At 52.1% G+C, this 20,623-nt stretch overlaps 7 protein-coding genes across 7 annotated transcripts; 4 read left to right on the plus strand and 3 right to left on the minus strand.

The window, feature by feature from the left end:
- Nucleotides 1-166: 166 nt before the first annotated feature.
- COCVIDRAFT_101255 (hypothetical protein) lies at nt 167-1,756 on the minus strand (the record flags this gene model as incomplete). The annotated part of the gene is made up of 2 exons (XM_014700388.1): nt 167-1,613; nt 1,668-1,756. 2 exons carry the CDS (start codon nt 1,754-1,756, stop codon nt 167-169), a joined length of 1,536 nt encoding a protein of 511 aa, XP_014555874.1.
- Nucleotides 1,757-2,827: 1,071 nt separating this feature from the next.
- Nucleotides 2,828-5,243, plus strand: COCVIDRAFT_27289 (hypothetical protein; the record flags this gene model as incomplete). The annotated part of the gene is made up of 4 exons (XM_014700389.1): nt 2,828-3,038; nt 3,092-3,501; nt 3,555-4,115; nt 4,167-5,243. The coding sequence occupies 4 exons, from the start codon at nt 2,828-2,830 to the stop codon at nt 5,241-5,243; spliced, it is 2,259 nt and encodes a 752-aa protein (XP_014555875.1).
- Nucleotides 5,244-5,784: 541 nt separating this feature from the next.
- Nucleotides 5,785-8,408, minus strand: COCVIDRAFT_101241 (hypothetical protein; the record flags this gene model as incomplete). Its single annotated transcript, XM_014700390.1, has 4 exons — nt 5,785-6,750; nt 6,798-7,580; nt 7,628-8,047; nt 8,109-8,408. 4 exons carry the CDS (start codon nt 8,406-8,408, stop codon nt 5,785-5,787), a joined length of 2,469 nt encoding a protein of 822 aa, XP_014555876.1.
- Nucleotides 8,409-9,286: 878 nt separating this feature from the next.
- Nucleotides 9,287-11,041, minus strand: COCVIDRAFT_38441 (hypothetical protein; the record flags this gene model as incomplete). Its single annotated transcript, XM_014700391.1, has 2 exons — nt 9,287-10,793; nt 10,848-11,041. The coding sequence occupies 2 exons, from the start codon at nt 11,039-11,041 to the stop codon at nt 9,287-9,289; spliced, it is 1,701 nt and encodes a 566-aa protein (XP_014555877.1).
- Nucleotides 11,042-11,711: 670 nt separating this feature from the next.
- On the plus strand, nt 11,712-13,463 carry COCVIDRAFT_16648 (hypothetical protein; the record flags this gene model as incomplete). Its single annotated transcript, XM_014700351.1, has 1 exon — nt 11,712-13,463. One exon carries the CDS (start codon nt 11,712-11,714, stop codon nt 13,461-13,463), a length of 1,752 nt encoding a protein of 583 aa, XP_014555837.1.
- A 1,308-nt stretch (nt 13,464-14,771) lies between these two features.
- COCVIDRAFT_27293 (hypothetical protein) lies at nt 14,772-18,089 on the plus strand (the record flags this gene model as incomplete). Its single annotated transcript, XM_014700392.1, has 1 exon — nt 14,772-18,089. The coding sequence occupies one exon, from the start codon at nt 14,772-14,774 to the stop codon at nt 18,087-18,089; it is 3,318 nt and encodes a 1,105-aa protein (XP_014555878.1).
- A 1,104-nt stretch (nt 18,090-19,193) lies between these two features.
- COCVIDRAFT_52414 (hypothetical protein) lies at nt 19,194-20,234 on the plus strand (the record flags this gene model as incomplete). Its single annotated transcript, XM_014700393.1, has 1 exon — nt 19,194-20,234. A coding segment is annotated over one exon (1,041 nt), but the record flags the coding sequence as incomplete, so codon positions are not given.
- Between the last annotated feature and the right edge of the window lie 389 nt (nt 20,235-20,623).

Below are 20,623 nucleotides of genomic sequence, written 5' to 3' on the forward strand. Positions count from 1 at the left end.
TAATTCGAAATGATCGACTTGCGATTCGTAAAAAAAATGTACTAGTCAATAGATACAATAAATAACTCTCCGTTCCGCAAAACTAGGGGTATCAAATCAATCTTCGTTCTTCTCTCCCCCTCTATTACTTTTCTTTTCTTGGATAAAAAATATATTTACTACCTCACTACGCCGTAGCCGTCACAGTGACCGTCTCCCTAACCGTCTCCTTCTCCGTCGTCGTAGCCGTTACGGTAAAGATCTGGCTTGGTGGAATCGGGGTGATGATGAGGGGGCCTTCTGATGTTGTCGAAGACGAAGACGGAGAAGAAGGTGTGGGTTCAGGTGCTGGTGGCGGCGGCGGCGATGATGCGGACAGGATGGTTGTGGGTGCAGGTGGAGATGAGGTGGCATCTGATGTCGATGCGGGGGCTTCTGGAGAAGACAGGGATGGAGAGGGGGATGGTTGCTGTGAGGGTTCCGGGGTAGGAGTGGTGGACGGAGATGGCTGCGCTGGAGGCTCTGCAGGGGGTGCCGAGGACGAGGTTGGCTGTGCTGATGTTGAGCTTTCTGGTGAAGGAGGGGAGGGGCTGCTAGGGGCTGCAGGTGGTGTTGGCTCTGCTGACGATGAAGTTACTTCAGAGGCAGAAGAAGCAGCTGAGGAGCTGGGTGCTACTGGCTCGGGTGCCGCAGACGTGGCTGGTACTTGGGATGTCTCGCTGGGCGCCAGCGTGGCCATGACTGTCGTGAACGACGTAACGATTACTACTGGTGGGACCTGTAAAGAATCCGACGGTACAGCCAGAGCCGCTGAGCTGGCAACAGGTGGCACTGCCTCCTGACCTTCCTTGCAGCTTGTCATAGCCGGAGTAGGCGTAGCTGACCCTGATACGGGCTCCTCAGATGCCGTGATAGCCGCATCGGGTGACGGGGCAGAAACATACACAGTGGTGTATGATGTGACCATAATACGTGATGTCACGTCCGCCAAGTCACCTGTAGATCTCGAGGACGATACTACAGGTGAACCGCTAGAAACACTAGATGCTCCTACAGATGACGCAACGGTAGTCGGGCTAGAACTGTTGTTCGATGGTAGTTGACTTGGAGCTGCTGATCCAGGATGTTGAAAGCCAGGCATTCCTCCAGAGGTAGGCGCTAGTGCTTCACTGGTAGGAGGAGTGACTGAGGCTAGGGAAGCCGAAGACGCTTGCTCTATGGGCGAGTACGTGAATTTGGGATACTCACGACTAGTAACGCTAGCTGTACTGTTTTCAACAACTTTGACGGAGCTTGACAGTGCTGATAGGGTATCAGAAGAGAGAGTGGGGGTTGGGCTACTCTCGACTGGTGCTTGTTTTAGACCCGGCGTAGTGGTAGGTGTGGGTACCACACTGGATGATTTGGCTGTTGTAGGATTCTGTGTAGGTGTGATGAAGGATGTGGATAGAACAGTTTCTGGATCTTGCGTCGCCAGTGGTTCGCCATCTGGATTCACAAACGTGATACCTGGGGCTACTGATGTGAATATTGTTGGCTGAATAGGCTCTACTACTAGAGCAGTGTCTAGTTGCGCGACTGCCTTTTCAGATGTTGAAGAAATTATGGAAGAAGTGTTGAAGTATCCAATAAACCTATAGTTGCTTAGTGAGTGATTTTGCTGGGGTGGCTGGAAACGAGTGTCTTACTGGCGCCTCTGGTGGTTCCTTGGGACCGGCCCACCAACAACACATGTTGAATAAGCTGCCAGCAGCACGAGGTTGGAAAATATGGCCATTTCGAAAGCTTGCTACGATTAGGGTACCAGAAAGAAAGAAGAACCAACGGTGCGATACCAGCGCTTGGGAACAGATTAGTTAAAACGACAGACAGACTGGACGAAAAGACTGAGGAAAAGTGGACAGTGATATGAAACGACCGACAAGACAGAACTAACGAGAAGGAAATAAAGCACGGAAGGAAACAGGAAACAACGGGTCTCAGCTAAAGACAACCTAGACGTTCAGATTGCTATCGTGAGGGCATCACGGCATCTGGGCTGCCAGCAGTTTTGAAGCTGCATTAGCCGCCTTGAGCACGGTTTGAGCGCAGTTTGACCAGGCAATGGCACAAAGAGCGGTATTGGCCCAGCATGATCGCAGTAGTGAGTAATTTAGAGAGGCTGGTCAAGCCCCAGTGGAAAGTACGGTAAGTATGCAAAGAGTGGCTGTGGAGCACTGATGCGCTGGGTTGACGTTTCACCGCTGGGCCAATGAAACGGCGACAGGCCATAGTACAGCGACAGCGGCCAGGCGCTTCGCCGGAACAGTCTGGCCCCTCGACGCACACGACTGGCTGCGCTGCAAATAGCATCTGGGGTATGAGGCTCGTCGGCGCTATCCGACACCGTACCTGGCTTGTCGTGCTGCCGATGCCCATGTCCTGGGGGGGGGGAGGTGAGCGTGAGCGGGTCTTTTCGCATTGACAATGTGTCGCGGCATGGCTAGGCCGCGTGCAGGGAGCATTGAGTGGTTTGCGAAGTCATCATGACGGAGACCATGGACATTGTCGGTACCCAATTGTCAGTTGCAGTTGCATGGAGATCGATGGAATAGTGGATGACGGGGTTGGGTGATGGGGAGGCTGCACGTGCCGCTTGTTCTTCCGCCCCGGCGGTGACAGGTTGACGAGGCAACGCACCAAAAGCGACTAGGGGAGACGAGAAACGCGATGCGCGTGAGTGGGCCCTTTGAACAACGCAGACCTGCAGCGTCACGTAACGGTAGGCCCGGCATTCTCTTCTCTGTAGATTTAGGCTTGTTGTTTTCCGTCATCCTTCACCAACCATTGTCGTCGCCGGGCCACCACCATGAGCGTACGCGTTGTCGCGAGGATACGTCCTCTTCTGAAACAAGAGATCGATAAGGATACCATTGTCACGGCCGAGAAGCTCGAGGGCGAGACCACCCCGGCCGTTGTGCGCATACCGAGTCCCAAGAACGAGGCCGAGTCTTTCAGCTTCCAATTCAGCTCCGTCTACGAGCAGGACGCGACGCAGCAGCAGCTGTTTGATGCTGAAAGTGAGTATCCATCGCGCAACAGGGTGCCGTGGCCAGCATTGACCTTTAGCTAGTCGCCCCAACGGTAAAGCACCTCTTCAGTGGATTTGATCTATCCATCTTCGCCCATGGCTGCACGGGTACGGGCAAGACCCATACGATGCGCGGAGGCAAGTCGCTGGCCGACAGGGGTGTCATTCCGCGTCTTCTGAGCGCCATATTCCGACGATGCAAGAAGATCGAAAAGGACTCGGCCGGAGCCAACCAGGTAGAGGTCGCGCTAGAGTACTTTGAGATCTACTGTGATCGCGTCTACGACTTGTTCGAGCCACCAGAGAAGCGAACGCCCTCGGGTCTGCCCATCAGGGACAATCGCGGAAAGACCGTTGTCGTGGGCCTGACTGAGAAGCCATGCACGACACTCAAAGAGTTTGAACAACTCTATGACCAGGCCAATCTCAACAGGTCCACATCAGCCACAAAGGTAACCAATCTGCTCGCACGCGTCTGGGTAGAGCTCTGCTAACCGTCCTACAGCTCAATGCGCATTCATCGCGTTCTCACGCGGTTCTGTGTGTCAAGATTACCCAGACTACTGGAAACACTATTCGCGTCAGCCGCGCATCATGTATTGACCTTGCAGGATCAGAAGACAACCGCAGGACAGAAAACAACAAGGAGCGCCTGATTGAGAGCTCGGCCATTAACAAATCACTCTTCGTACTGGCGCAATGTGTCGAGGCTATGAACAAGAAGGCCAGCAGGATACCCTACCGCGAGTCCAAGATGACCAGGATCCTGTCTCTGGGTCAGAACAAAGGCTTGACCGTCATGATTCTAAACCTTGCGCCCACTCGCGCTTACCATCTCGACACTATCAGTTCGTTGAACTTTGCCAGTCGCACAAAGAAGATTGAAGTCGCAGAGGTGGAAAATGACCCGATGTACAAGACCACAGTTAAGCCTTTGGCGACAACGAGCAACATTGGCGGACCAGCCATGGCACGCCAACCGCTCCGATCACTGGTAGCTGCTACCAACACCACAATCGCAGATGCGGACAAGAAGAAAGGAGAAAAGCCTACAAAGGCCTTCTCTGTATATTCTGATTCCCGCAAGGCTGCTCCTCGTGTTTCTAACACTACACAGAATCAGGGCATTCGACGAGCGGAAGCTCCTAAGCGTGCAGCTGAGCCCAGCAACACTTTTGCGTCCCGGCCAACCAAGACTTTCCGCGCCGCGGACAATGCTTCACGGATACGACCAAATGAGTTAGCACTAACCAAGGAGACTATCGAAGCTCTCATCGCCCAGAAGGTTGACGAGAGGCTTGCAGAAAAGGCACTGCAAGACGCTACCAATTCTGCCCCAGCGCTATCAGCCGAGTTGCAGAAACGGTTGGATGAACTTGAGCAACGTCTTGAAGTCAAAGAAGAGGACGGAAAGTCACAGGGCTTGCAGTTCTTGTTGATGGCAAAGCAACACCACATCCGCGGTGAGGATGCAAGTGCACTGAGAATGTACCATCTTGCACAACCTTACTTCCCGGACAACGCCAAGCTAGAAGCCAAGATGAAGAAGCTGGAAGAGAAGATTCGCGCAAAGAGGGAAGAGACTCAAAGGCACGCCTCCATGCCCATCAGCCTACCCTCTCACCCATCCCCTGCCCGCGTGTCAAACATCATGCCCCCCAAAGTAGGAAAGTCAATCCCCAGGCCAAAAATGGTCTACCGCGACGAACCCGAAGAAGACAAAGACGACGAAGAATTCGCCCCTGCCCCACCCTCCGACCACGACTCCGACTCCGACGCCTCCGACGACAGCTTCCAGTACAAAACCAAAGCCCCAGCCCGCAAGCCCATGAAGACCACTAGGAAACTCCCCGTCTTCCGTGACACCGCCACCTCTGCCTCGACTTCTGTTCCCGTCTCCGCTTCCGCCTCTGCCTCGACTACTGATTCCGTTCCCCGTTCTAAGCTCCCTGTCTGCCACACACCCCGGACCTCGCACCTCCTCAAGATCATCAACTCCCGTGACGTAAACCAGATCAAGGGCCTCAAGGGTGTCGGCGCAAAGAAAGCGGATAGCATTGTCAACTGCCTTGTCGAAATGGATGATACTGAAATCTTGGATCTTGAGTCGTTGGCTATGCTCAAGGGTGTGGGCGGTAAGACGGTGGATAACATGAGACTTGGACTCAAGCTTGATGCCTCGTATGACTTTTAGATAAGTCGGGGCTGTGTTAGGTTATTCTTACTTTCGTCGTTTTGTTCGATTGCATGGTGAGAGTTTGGCTTTTTTTTTTCTATGCTTACTCGTCTTACTCTTTTTTTTATGTTCGCTCCATAGCGTGGTGCCCTGGCGTTTCTTGTTTTTTTTTAACTACAGTGGCTTGTTTAGACCACTAAAAAGGGCTCACCCACTAGTAAGTTGCATCTATAAGTGGTGTTTGGGATTTTCTAGGGTATGGCAGCGTTGATCTGCTCCCCTTCTTTTTTGCATAGATAGATGTGTACCACCGTGTAAGAGGTCTGATAATCAAATCAAATCAAATAGTTTTACTGATAATACTTTTGTGCTGGATCAATCCTCTCTTCTTCTTCTTCTTCTTCTTCTTCTTCTTCTTCTTCTTCTTCTTCTTCTTCTTCTTCTTCTTCTTTCATTCCACGTGTCAGAGTATTGTATGCACAATCATATGTACATAGGATCGATTAGAAACCATATCATTAGGGTAAAAGAAGGAACCACTACACATCACTCCTCCCATCTAAAAAGGCCAAACCCACTCTTCCGTCTCCTTCGGATCCACTCCCTCATGGAACGCATAATTCTTCGCCTTAATCTGCTCATCCAGCAGCTTCTCGCGCGTCGCCGCGCCCCTATTACCCAAGCTAGGAATGTTATCCAGCGCATCAATTGCCAAACTATAGCGATCAGTTCCATTGCGAATCGCAAGCTCAAGCGGCGTATCGATATTTCCCTTCTCCCTATACCCACGCACAAGCAAGTTCTGTTGACCCTTGCGGCCGTAGGTAAGACGGTGTACGAGCCAAGGGTAGGAATGGAAGTTGAAGATACAGGGCACGTTGTCTGTGAAGATGGCCTTGTACTCGTGAGCTTTGAGGCCGTGCGGGTGCTGTGAGTCGTCGATGAGTTTGAAGAGGTCGACGACATTGACGAAGCGGATTTTGAGGTCGGGGAGGTGTGTGCGGAGGAGGGCCGTGGCGGCGAGGGATTCGTGGGTTGAGACGTCGCCACAGGAGGCCATGACGATGTCTGGTTCTTCACCCTTGTCGTTGCTGGCCCATTCCCAGATGCCGACGCCTTTTGTGCAGTGGGCAATGGCTTGTTCCATAGTGAGGTATTGGAGGTGCTCTTGCTTGTCAGCGACGACGACGTTGACGTAGTTTTCGCTGCGGAGGCAGTGGTCCATTGTTGAGAGGAGGCAGTTGCCGTCTGGCGGGAGGTAGATACGGACGACTTCGGGGCTCTTGTTTGCTACCACGTCAAGGAAACCGGGGTCTTGATGAGTAAATCCGTTGTGGTCTTGACGCCAGACGGTTGATGTGAGGAGAATGTTGAGCGATGCAACCTTTTGCCTCCACTCGACTTCGAGACACTTTTCAATCCACTTGCAGTGCTGGTTGACCATGGAGTCGATGATATGAATGAAAGGCTCGTAGCTGTTGAGCAATCCATGCCTTCCAGAAAGGACATAACCTTCGAGCCAGCCCTGAATAGCATTAGTAACTTGTCTCCAATTTCAGCTGGTTTCCTTACCTCTACAGTGTGCTCAGATAGCATCTCCATTACCCGGCCTTCATGGGCCAAGTTACCACCGTCCTTGTCCATATCGAGGTACTCGCCCATCCACACTTTCTGTCCCGCTTCATACACATTGCTAAGTTTGTTAGATTGTGTCTCATCAGGTCCAAAAAGGCGGAAGTCCTTTGGGTTCAGCTTGATCACGTCGCGGAGGAAGTTGGCAAAGTTGCTCATACTGCCCACCTTGGCAACACCACCTTTTGTGACTTCGATAGAGTACTCGCGGAAATCAGGCATGTGAAGCTTGTTGCGGATCGAACCACCGTTTGCAACAGGGTTGGCACTCATCCTCCTGTTGCCAGTTGGCGCCAACTCCCTGAGCTCAGGAATAAGCTTGCCGTCCTTGTCAAAGTGCTTGTCAGGCTCGTAACTGCGCATCCATTCCTCGAGTAGCTTGAGTTGGGATTTGTCTTTCAACACGTTTGTAAGAGGGACTTGGTGCGAGCGCCAGAAGCCTTCCAAGAAATGGTCACCGTCAACCTTGCTGGGGCCAGTCCATCCCTTGGGTGTGCGGAGTACAATCATCGGCCAACGAGGTCTGAAGGCTTTGCCTGAATCCCTTGCCTGTTTCTGGTACTCACGAATCTTGTTCACACAGCGCTCCATAGTAGCTGCCATGGCCTGGTGCATAGAGGGGATGTCACTGCCCTCAACGAAATAAGGAGTCCATCCGTAGCCGATAAACAGTGACTCAAGTTCCTTGTGGCTGACACGAGCAAGGACAGTGGGATTGTTGATCTGTAATGGGTTAGACAGTCGTTTCGTATATGCACTCACAAACGTACCTTGTAGCCATTCAAATGTAGTACGGGCAAAACAGCGCCGTCTGTAATTGGGTTGAGGAACTTTGTCGAGTGCCAGCTCGTAGCCAGAGGGCCAGTCTCAGACTCGCCATCTCCGACTATTGTAAGAGCAATCAAATCCGGGTGGTCGAATACTGCACCAAAGGCGTGAGAGATGGAGTAACCAAGCTCACCACCTTCGTGCAAACTACCGGGCGTCTCGGGCGTAGCATGAGATCCAATTCCGCCTGGGAAAGAGAAGTATTTGAAGAAACGCCTCAAGCCCTCCTCATTCTCACCCTTTTGAGGGTATACTTCAGAGTAGACTCCTTCAAGGTAGCTGTTTGACAAGACGGCTGGAGCTCCATGACCAGGACCAGAAATGAAGATGGCGTCTAAGTCATATTTCTTGATAAGACGGTTCTGTTTTGAGTAATTTGATTAGTACACGAGTCTTGCTACCCCGTCTTGTGTGCACTCATACCATATGGATATATGTGAAACTCTGTCCCGCATCCGAGCCCCAATGTCCCAACAATCGTCGCTTGATATGGTCGAGTGTGAGTGGCTCACGGAGAAGAGGGTTTCTCCGGAGGTATATCATGCCCAGACACATGTAAAGAGAGGCATGGAAATAGTCCGTCATCTTCTGTACCTCATCGCTGCTGAGAGGATGCTCAGTGATTGAAGCCCTTGCGGGACCAAATGGAGATAGACTGAGGTGCTCAACATCTTCAGCGACAGTCTCGGGATCCGCCGGGGCTTTGGCTATCATAGCATCCATGATGATTTGCTAAGAGGAAAGCAGCGTCGCTTTCCGATTTAGATGACGTTTTTGTATGTAATCCGACTTGACAATGGGCAATTATCCTCAAAAAGTGAGCTGGTTTTGAGGAGAGACCAGCAGAAGGATTTCGAGTTGCAAAAGATATTAGTTGGTAATTAGGAAGCAAGGTAAAGGCACGAACAAAGCAGAGGGTAGAGAGTGCTTTAAACAGTCGGATATGTAAGGGTAAGAACTAGCCAGCGGCAAGGCCGGAGACGTTGTCCTGGCCCATTGAAAGTATTTGATTGGCTCCGGTGCTGCATATGCATCTCATCATAGCGACAAATTCCTTTTTGGCGTATACGAGCTCATGTTGGTAGCTGCCATAGCTACGTCATGGCCTAATGTGCCCACCACAAAGTGGGGTTGGTTCAAAAACACGCTAGCAGCAACGAGCTCTTTGTAGCATTAAACATCTGGCGCTTCTTAGAAATCATCAGGTCATATATTTGAAGTGCAGGATCTTTGGTTGGATTTAGACAGCGTGAACGGTCTTGGTGGTGTGATCTACAAACTCAGGCACCGCCCGAGGTATGCAGTATGTTTCAACGGCGGAACGCGGCGGACATTTTGGGTGACAGCCTCCACCTAGCATGGAATCTTGTTTTAGACTCGGCTCTTCATCCGGACGGGGAACGATCTAGGCAAGCATCTGCAATTGGCACGACCTCGGCAGGAAAGGTTAGTGGTGTTAGTCTCGACGTCAAGATGGTGGAGCAACACTTGCAAGATGGAGGTCATTCAGTTTTTATTTTGCCAAAGACAAGTCGTGCAGTAACATTGAGGTCTAGCAGATCCTAGTAGCTAATTGAAAGTACATAGTTGCAACTATATGGTCAGTGCAGTCCATAATCACCCTCTGCAATAATTGTCCGCTGGCACTCTGCGAGGATAGCTGCTTGCCTGGCCACATCTGCCAGCCTCCCAATGACCATCTTGTTGCCATCCACGAAGCCATAGAGCGCATATGGTATATCCACCTCGTTGCAAAACTCTTGCACTAGCTTCTGCGTCTTCCTCAGGTTGTGCCGGGGGATGCGAGGGTACAAGTGGTGGATGGCCTGGAACTGGAGACCTCCATGGAAGAAGTCTAGCCACTGCGGACAGTCAACATCCATGGTCGTTCGCAACATCTTCTGGGCAAAGGACTCGTGAACACCCAGATCTGCAGTACTCATTGCGAAGTGAGACAATGTGATCTGTACGTGGAGTGGCGAGGTCAAAGCATGGGTAATGAGCACAAACCAGAAGCGGCTCCAGTTGTCTGGTATCGACTTGTACACGACTCCATAGCCGTACCATGTCCAGAAGACCATTATACCCATAATCTCAAAGTAGCGGTGCCACCACGCAGGGCCTTTCTTGGGACCTTTTCCACCAAGCAAATACATCCAAGACAGCCGGTAAAGGTTGAAGCGCGCAAAGAGCATGATCGGGTAGTACGTGTAGTGCTGGATGCGAATCATAAATTTCGCAAAAGCATCATACTCCATAACCCAGCCGTAAAAGGTCGTTGTGAGACTCTCCATGAAACGGTGCGTAATGGAGAACAAGGGAATGTACTGGATATCCGGGTCGTGTTCAGGGTGGTTAGTAACGAAATGGTGGACATTGTGGTTGTACTTCCACCAGCAGGCGCTCAAGCCACCCATGAAGGATGCAATGAACATTGCAATGGTAGAGTCTGTGGTGAAGTCGTGGGTGATGCCCATGTGTCCAGCATCATGGACTGTAAACGTAAGTTGATGCCAGAGACATGCAAGAGGAATGGCACTAGTGATGTACCAGCCCGCATGTAGCAGGAACAAGAATGCGGCCAGGAAGGAGCCGTAGCGCAGGCATTCAATGCCATATGCGCTATAGTTGCATTCGTACAGCCCTTCTTTCTTGATGCGCACCTGCAGCTCACGATACTTTTGTGTGATGTTGTCCTGGGTGACAAAGTCGACCGACGGGTATTTGGCCTTGTCCAAGTCCAACTCTTCCTGGGTTCTTCTGTCGAGAAGTGACATCTTTGGGGAATTTTGGTCAAGCTCGGCTGACGAGATGCTCGAGGTCGAGGAGGCTCTGGTGATGTTGTTGCCATTGCGCTTGCGAAGAGGATCGGAGGGTCGGTCTGCTGGTTCAAACAGCGGGCTGTTGTTGGCAGAAGACGAAGAGCTGGTAGCCTCTTGATCTGAGGAAGAGGCTGACGTCGCATACTCTTCTTCGGAGAGTTTGTCCAGCTCTTCCTGTGTCCTGAACTTTCCTCCTTGTATCGGTGGTAGGAAGTTGGTCCACCGGCCCTCGACTCGACCAATCTGGTAACGGCTCATGAGCTGGAGCGTTTGCGTGGAGTGGAAGCTAAAGCGTCTAGTTCAGCACTGTGTCGGTATTGTATGGTCGAACAAGACATACCGAGTGACTTCGTCTGTTGCATCGCGTCCCACCATGTGTCGGATCGCTTTGTCACCGCCTGGATGGTACGGCAGCCAAGCATCGAGCTTCAGGACTGCATTGTCCACGATGACAATTGAGCGCCCATTGGCAATCTGAGCCTCGATGTCTCGCCGGCTGAGCACTTTGGATTTCCTGTCTGTCTGGGTGGCCATGATTTGGCGCAGGGCGATGGGGTAGGATGTAACGAGAGTGCGCGCAAAAGATATAATGCAAGATCAATGGCCGCCTCTGCAGGGCTCAATTGGCGGACCGAACCAACACTAGACAGATCACGTTGCAGCTCATAGGGAGAAGTGCATGTTTGTGGGGGTGGAATGCCGGGGCCATGTAGTGGAACAGGAGACGGTGAGCTGATTAAGTTGGTGAGTGGCTCCTGGTGGCGGCGGACCCTGCGGCGCCTTGCACGTCCCTATTGCCCCACGTTCCAATGCCCACCTAGCTGGTAGTCACATGATTGGGGCTAGAAACAATTATGGAACCCCAGCCATTCATGTACAGTTACGCAGTCTATGCGTAAAAATAGGGACGTGGGGTCACTTCTGAAATGTTGGGGATTTACACAGAGTTTGGCGCGATTGGGGACAGATAAATATGTTCAGTAGGCAGCCCTTTCCCACCTGGGCATGCGGTTCGCTTTGCTTCGGCCAACTCCGTCGTCACCAGATTGACAAGTCTTGACTGCACGCCAGGTCACTCCACAATATTAGTTCAGGCCGCGAACACTATATACAAGCTGCTCCTTTGCTCCCCCTCCCCTTCTCAGCACCCCTGAACAAACACATAGCATAACCGTCACCTGCAGAGCAGAGACAGCCCACAGACATGACCAAGGATATCAAAGAGTTGGCGAGCGAGTGGCTAGAGCTGGACGAGGACAAGACAACGACTGACGAGATCTACAAACTTTTGGTCAACGGCGACCACGATGAGCTCGAAAGGAGACTGCGACACCGCATTGCCTTTGGTACTGCCGGACTCAGAGGACCAATGCAGGGCGGCTTTGCTTGCATGAACTCCCTGACAGTTATCCAAGCCTCGCAAGGACTGGCTGCATACCTCTTGAAGACCGAGGAAAATGTAAAGAAGAGGGGTGTGGTCATTGGCCGGGATGCGCGACACAACTCTGAGAAATTCGCCAAGCTCACGGCCGCCGCATTCGTGGCAAAGGGTATCAAGGTGTGGTGGTACGAGGAGCCTAGTCATACGCCCATGGTCCCTTTTGGTGTGCGCGAGCTTGAAGCTGCCGCTGGTATCATGATTACTGCAAGCCATAACCCGGCCAAGGACAACGGCTACAAGGTATACTGGTCAAATGGTTGCCAGATCATCCCTCCACACGACAGCGGCATTGCACAGTCTATCTTGGAGAACCTCAAGCCCGTCACTTGGGACACTTCAGTGGTGGAAAGCTCGCTTTTGGTCGAGGGAAGCTTAGGGCTAGTGCAGGACACATACCACAAGGCCATTCTCTATGCAGCACACCCTGAGCATGTTCAAGTCAAGATGGATCCAGAACTCAAATTCGTATATACCCCCATGCACGGTGTGGGACTTCCCGCAATGCAGCGATGTGCTCAAACTCTTGGAGTCGCTTCTCAGATGAGCATTGTCGAGGCTCAAGCACAACCCGACCCAGACTTCCCAACGGTGAAATTTCCGAACCCAGAAGAAAAGGGGGCATTGGATCTGGCAATTGAAACTGCGGAAAAGTCTTCGACACGCCTAATTCTCGCTAGCGACCCTGATGCGGACCGACTTGCAGTAGCGGAGAAGGTGGGTGATAAATGGCACATCTTCACAGGCAACCAGCTTGGAGTACTGCTTGGCTCTTACCTCTTCGAGCGCTATCCCACCTCGAAGCCGCGAGAGAAGCTTGCCATGCTGGCTTCCACAGTCAGTTCCCGGATGCTTGCTGCGCTCGCTAAGAAGGAAGGCTTCCATTTCACAGAGACCTTGACTGGGTTCAAGTGGCTCGGCAATGTAGCGCGACAGCTCGAGAGCAAGGGCTACGACGTTGCGTATGCCTTTGAAGAAGCTCTGGGCTACATGATCCCACAAACTGTGCACGACAAGGACTCGATCAGTGCTGCAGCAGTTTTCCTCACAGCCGCGTCACAGTGGTCGTCACAAGGGCTTACACCCTATGCCAAGCTGCAGCAACTCTACAAGTATCTCGGCTATTTCGAAGACGCAAACACGTACCTCGTGTCACCATCACCGTCGGTGACTACATCAGTGTTTACAGCCATCCGTGCACTTGGCAGCCCATACCCAACTACTATCGGGACGCGGAGGATTGTGCGCTGGCGCGATTTGACACTAGGCTATGACTCAAAGAGTGAGGATCACAAGCCTGATCTGCCTATCGACCCGACCGCCCAGATGATCACCTGCGAACTAGATGATGGGGCCGTCTTTACCGTCCGAGGCAGCGGGACGGAACCGAAGATTAAGCTTTACATTGAGTGCCAGGGCAAGAGTAGTGAGGAGGCCAAGCAGGGTGCTAACGGCATCTTGGAAGATCTGCTGAGAGAGTGGTTCAAGCCCGAGGAGAATGGTCTCCGGCTGGCGTAAGAGATGGAGGGTGCTTAGGTATGTCGGTACCTTTGAGTCCATCTCAAATTACGAATGGGGGTGTCTGCTTCTCTTATACACGAGCTCCTCTTACCACTAGATCTGAGAAGAATGATAGTGTTTGTCCGCCGCGATTGATAGACGTCCATCTCCTTAGATCAGACGGCCGAAATACTTTGGCGCCGAGTATTAAAGTAGGAATATATAAGATTCTTATGTACGGCATGACCAGTCTACACTTACTAGTGCTGTATACACCTATAGAGGATCTCGGATGGGAAGTCGCGTCATGGCCATTCTCGGATCGAACTAAACCTCAACCAGACACTTTTGCCCCAAAGGATCACGCAAGTTGTATAGAAGCGTTGCTGGTGTTACATGACCATCATGGTTGCATGAAGATGCTACTGTATAGGTACATGGCCACACGACTAGCCGCGTCAGTTGGCGCGTCCCCCATGCAAGATACGCAAGACGCGTGCATGGCAAAACGATGCATCGTTTTCTCAGCCCAGACCCGGGTTGCCGAATGCGGGCCCTGTAGATGCAGCAGCAGTGCCGTGAGGATGCATCGCTGACGACAACCAGCCCTGTGGATAAGATTTCTGCCTGGCGCATACTTGGAGGTGCATGTGTATGCGCGTGGTATTTGGAAGGTTGGAATGGATATCGCCGCCACCGCCGCCGCCGCCGCTGCTGCTGCTACCACTCCACCGTGACAAATGGAAGCGTAGAGGGCGCAGCTGAAGGAGTGGGCGGAAGAGAGTTTTTTTTGCCTGGATTCCAGGGCCAGAGTCGTCTTTTTGCTTTTCGCAGCATCGCCCGGGCTGGAGATTGGACTTGATGCACGTCCAAGGGCCAGGGTGTTGTCGCCCAGACGTCGGCGGGCCTATCAAGGCATGGCCTCAGTGTTCAGGAGCCGTCCCGCGCTGTATCCAGACTCCGGGGAAGCGTTTGCGGCGCCGCCCACCACCCTACCCGTTGCTAGGTGCGTCCATGTGTGCATGCCAAAGAGTCACGGCCCAAAAGTAATCGATGGCCTCTCTCCCCTCCACATGCTCCCACCATCTTTGGTGCGTCACCCTCCCCTGCCGGCTCCACCCGTGCCATTAATATATAAATCCCGCGTCGCGTCCCCCTCCTCATTCGCCTATTTTCTAGAAAGCCGTCCAAACTCCCTCGGTATGCCCTGTTCCCAATGTTTCTCGGGTCGCTGCTAACCGCACAGCAGCCTCTCATAGTCGCAGCGAGTATGGCTCGATTCTAGACTAATTGCGTCCTCTGCGGGATGCGTAGACATCAGCATCCATGGCCGGGTTTGCAGACCCACCCACGCTACCACCAGCACCCTCGAGACGACCGCTCCCCAACGGACCATGCAACTATCGCGACGCCAGTCTAGGACCATGCGGATGTGACCAGTTCTGGGATAAGCTCAGCGCCGACTTGCACGACGAGAGCACTGAGCATCGTCCGGGGAGTGAGCGCTCGACCTGGTGTGTCTGCGGCCACCATGCCTGCTTCCATCTGAAGGCGTCGCGTGCGCCTGAACGGCGTGCGCCTTCAATTTCTGTCCCGCTGCCCTCACCTCACGCGCTGTGTGAGGGCCAATGCCAGACTCTGCCCACGGCGCCATGCGATGCGCATGCTGGATTGCGCCTGGCTGCGCCTGGCGGGCCCCAATCTATGCGCCTTGAGCGTTTCAATTCGCAGTTCACTCACAGCCAGCGACATCTCCTACACGCTTCACGAGTCCACGAGTCGGGTCGCATAGCACAAAGTCAAGACACCCCATCGCAAGCTAGCACGAGCGGTCTCCCCGGAATCCCTTCCGTGTGCTTGCTATCTCATGAGCAGCGTCCAGTCGCTAACAACGAAATTAGGCATGGGGTGAGTCAGTCGCATCACTCAGTGACAGGCCTGGGTCTCTCGACAATGCGTTTGGAGAGCATGTGTCAGGTTAACCGTCAGCAGTCGCCTACACCGACTATACCAGACGATATCAACATCGCTGGGACCCTACAAACAAATCGCAACGAGCGTGACCATTCTTTGACCAGAGCGAACACGAATAGCCCATCGCGCGCTATACTAGAACACGTCCTTCCCTTCAATCGCAATATACAGCTTGATATACCTGGCGATACCATCCCAAACACATACAACCCTGAAGAATACGTGCAAAGCACTACAGAAATCGCAACTCCAAGTGCAGGAGCTACCCCAGACCTGAGTGCTGCTGATCGGGCGGTACAAGAAGGAAAGAACCTGATTGACACTTTGGCAAGAATGACTTCAGATATGCAACCGCAGGCGGCCAGCTCACCAGACCGACCAACCAATGCCACAATGCCTACTCAGCTTTTGCTGGAAAACTCTCCTTCAGTGCCCCAGGAACAGCTGCAAAATCTCTTACAAACAGCTTCTCCACAAGGACTCCAAAAGCTCGTGTCCTATCTCGCTCCGTTGCATAACTTGCTAAACTCGATACCCAACGTAGCTAACACTATGCGAGATCTGGGCAGCCGTCTCGATATGCTAGAGAATGGCTCCTTCAATTATGTGCAACCAGAAGACCTCAACCAGACCCTGGAGATGTACGAAGGCAGGCTTATTGAGGTAGAACACCGCGTGGACGAGCATGAAAAGATGCACCAAGCTTTAGATGACCACGGTAGTATCAGTTCTTTCAGTCGCAGACACATCAAGGACGTCAACACGTCTTTTGGATCAAATCACTCTGCCGACTCGACAACTTCATCTGCTCTAATACTCGCAGCCATGGATCGTAAAGACACTGAGATGGAACTTGATTACATCAAGCAAAGACTTGACGTGCTAGAAGCCGCGGCACCCCCCACCTCTCTGGCTCCTTGGGAGATTGAAGTAGTACTGCTGCCATGGGGGCCTGATTTGCGAGGCATCTGGTTCTCACAGGACGACCCAATGCATGACGTTGACAGGACCACAACTCAGAGCTCTGAAGAATGGACTCAAGCCCGGTCCTCCAGGACTAGCATGAGCACGCCGATGCTAGAAATGCGTAGACGAGACACAGACTCAAGTCCTTATCCGGGTGCTCCGATGCTGGGCAACAACTCTGTGCTCAACCAGCACGAAAGTGGATGGAGCAGTCAAGACATTACTAACTGGGCCTCGGGATCCACCGACGACTGGCTGTTCCCCAAGGCCTGTGGAAGCAACAATCTAGTCTACAAGCGACTCCAAAGCCGTGGTTTCGTGCGAGACATTACACTGAGGGGTGCCAGTGCCAAAGACGTCCAGGAAACGCTGTCGAATGCTTTCAGCGACGTGTTTGATCATTTACAGTATGATGACAGCGATGAAAACCCCATGATTGCTGCTTATCCGGGCCTTCGGGCGTCCTACATTCCACTACGAAAGGTGCTTAGGGAATCACGACTTCGTTTCCTTACACCTGCAGAAATGTCAAGCTCGGCGTTCTGGACAGCCCAGTTTCTCGCATCTGGTGTCATGATGCGAGTATCTGGAGGAAAGAAAAGGCTGTATGTTACTCATCGAGAAGCCTATACCCAGCAGGTTGATCGAAACGAGTTTGTTGTCATGGAACAGTCATGGCCAGAGCTCCGACAATTGCCTCGCTATCAACCCGAAAAGAATTCGCAAACGGACGGCAACGATGAAGACTGCCAACCCCACGTCCCTGAAGCAGATGCCAAGGAAGCATGCTGGCAATTTGTCGAAGCGTACGATGCTCCGCCTGCTAGTATGCATTCTTCATTTGGTAGCAACCAATCTGTCCAACTGTCTATGCGACCTGCAGGCCGACAATGGCGACGATCAATCACACCAAGCTCCATCTTGAAAAAGCAGACGCACCCAATCTCTCCATTGAGCGAGAATCATCCGCGACGCCCATCATCCCATCGCAATCGCACAGTGTCTGCCTCGGCAATGGATACATTTCCCCCTAGCTCGGCCAAGCGTCGCTACAATGGGTCTCCAATAAAGCAGTCGTCTGCTCCACAAACGGTATCACGCACACCCAGCCTGATGCCGAGGCTCAAGAGACGTCGCGTAACAGAGTCCGCATCCCCAAGACCACAAGAGGATGCTCGGGAAGAGCCCCAAGTTCCGATATGGACTGCAACCCCTCGGCGTTCTCGTGAACCGCCTTCACCGTTTTACTCTTCGCAACATCCATTGCCACGATCCTACTCCGACATCACAAGTAGGCCAAGTCAACGCTCTGTTACTGTGACTGGTAAATCAACTCCATTTGCTTATGCGACCCCTCACTCGGGTCCTTTTACGGGCGGTCCTGGCTACAGTGCCTACAACAACGGTGGTGACACGGAGCCAGACGATGATGACAACGCGTACAACGACGATGACGGCGAGCAGAGCTGGCACGGTGTCACTGATGGCGAGAGTGTTTCGAGCTCTGTTGCCGGCGCCACCATTGGTGCTCAAGAGGGCGCAAGTTTCTCAGGGGACGACAGTGGCTTTGGCAGTGACAACGATGACGATAGCGATGCGCAGTCGGAAGAAGATGCCGAGGATCATGCACAGCGGCAGCAAGATGATGGAGACGAGGACGAAGACGATGTATTCGACTCTCTACTCAGTGTCATTGAAGATTAATACAGGCTGTATTTTGTTTAACGGAGTAAGGATGTACATGTACACTTATCTCAACGTTTTTCCCTTCTTGTCAAAACAACCAAGTTCCTTTCTCGCACTCCTTTTCCTTTTCCTTTTCCTTCCCAGTAGGGTTTGTATATCACTGAAGATCTGGCGGCAGGTAAAATATAGTGTACGTCTAGCCACGCAAATTTCTTTTTCCTTTTTATGGCTGTTGAGTTGAATAAATTTACTTTGGAGTCATCCCACTGTCTTGAGTTAGTACGAGAGAGTGATCATAGCGAAGTCAAGAAGCGTGGCTTAAATGTGGGTATGTGAAGGATACACTGACTCGAACCAGTCTGCCTTAGGAGGTGACCAGCATACTCTCACTAAGTCGCAAAATTTCCCCGTTTAGGGTACACACATCCTCCCGTAGCCCTACTGGTCCGCGGACATTAAAGGGTCTAAGGCGATCTGCCAAGCAAGACACCTACAATAATAACTACACAAAAGTACTGCCTACTGCACGAGCTCTAACGGCCGCAGCCGAAATCGGTGTGGCTAGACCCTGTGTACAACACTAATTCTTTTAGATGCAGATCTCTAAAAGGCCGTTATCTGCACCGCCGTTATGTTGAGACAAAAGGTCCGAAAGCGAATTGAGCTGCTTTGCACGTTAAGAGTATTGTATCGAATTCCAGCCTGTATCTTGACATCTTCAATGATATCTCCAGGATAGAGGGTCCAAAGGCGCTTACGGATAGGTATCAGATGTATCGCTTGCTTGCTTGCGGTACTCTCGAATGTCAATGGTGTGGGGACGGCCTTATTCAGGCCCCCAGAGCGACAACCCCGGCTTCTTGAAAGGAGGCGTAGCCATTGTGGAATGAACTTGGCATTTCTGGTCGGCGATCAGAACGCTGGCTTTAATTATGTCTGGATTTCCCTTGGTTCGTTGGGGTATCGATTTTCGACATGTCACACTCCCACAATGGAGAAGAAAAAGCACCGCGTGTGGTTGACGAACAAACTGAATCGCAGCATACATTAATACCGAGAAGAATCGGCAGCCCTCCTAAACCAGCCGCCTCTCCTAACACGCGCGCCCAAGATATACCGATACTACGCTACAGACACCGTGCGCTTGGGATCATCGCATTCTACATTCCCATACTTGTTGTGCCATGGGTACTAACATGCATACTCGCCTATCACCCGGTGGGCCTGCCATCGTACATCCAAACTGAATTCACAGAAAGCAACATCTCAACACAGCAACGCATTATAAATGCCCTCGCAGTACTCAACTCTTTCGCCAGCATCGTCACTATCCCCCTCATCTCGGCATTGATTGCTCAAGCTGCAGTCGTTTATACGCAAAGGCGGCGGAAGAACCAAACGGTCAGTGTATCCCAGGTTTTTGCGCTAGCAGACCGCGGATGGTCGAATATCAACATTCTCTGCGAAGCCTGGCCACCATGGAGGAGTAATAGGACAGCAAATGCAGATCAATCCAGACGGAGTGGGCCTGGCAGTGGGTTCCTATGGCTCGCTGCGTTGTTCCTTTTGATCTGTGGTATCCAGCAGCCTATCCGAGAGGGCTTCGTATCTATAGGGCAAGTCTTGGTCATGACCACCGAAGATAACCCTGTGGGTTCGCAGAACGGGCCCTTTCGCGGAGGAAGATATACACTCTTAGGGGTAGACCCAGAGCCAGACGACATGTCCACCATACCTGAAGGCGTAGTTGTCCAACAACTCGAGAATTCACTGGCTTCTCTCTCCTTCAGTGAGGTTCCTACGAATCTTTGGCCGGATCTACAAGATGCGGCTCCATTTGAACTGCGGGATGTGCCTCAGTTGAAGCAACTGGGACCTTGGGCACAGCCGGGTCTGGGTTTCTTCGTCGCTACTTTTCCCAACGGAACAACGACTGGTATTCTCCGACACCGCGCAATGCGATTCAATTCGACGGTCCGATGTACTGAAATCGAGCAATCCTCGTTTCCCGTAACTTGCACGGGCGGAAATCCCTTTACCTCTGGTTTCACTTCATCCGGTCAATTTGGAGCGAATATCTGCGTTCCAGGTCAGCGTGGAAAGTTTCCATGGCAGCTTTCTCGCAACAGGCAGGACACTGTTGAAGATATTTTTGTGGATGTCAATACAACGGATAAGAATGATGCACCGGTAAGCTACACGCAACATTGCACTGTCAAGACTACGCGAGGCTATTTCGAGCTCGGCAACTATCGCAACAACTACGTATATGGTCCCTTGTTGGAGCGTTGGGACGAGCCAGACCCATTTGCAGAGAGGGCACAGTACAACGACTACCTTTCGGATCTTTGGAGAGACGGCAACAGGATGGAAGTAGATAAAAATGGGAATGTGTTGAGTAGTTTCCAGGGACGATGGCGCCGTCCGTCAAAAGAGGATGGATTGACGGATATCCCGGGCTGGTAAGAGATCTAGCATACATATACATGGCATGGATATCTGCTAAATGACTCTGTTTAAGGCCAGCATCCGAATCCACGCCATCAAGCTGG

This window comes from Bipolaris victoriae (assembly GCF_000527765.1).
Source record: "Bipolaris victoriae FI3 unplaced genomic scaffold scaffold_50, whole genome shotgun sequence".
Taxonomy (NCBI): Eukaryota; Fungi; Ascomycota; class Dothideomycetes; order Pleosporales; family Pleosporaceae; genus Bipolaris; species Bipolaris victoriae.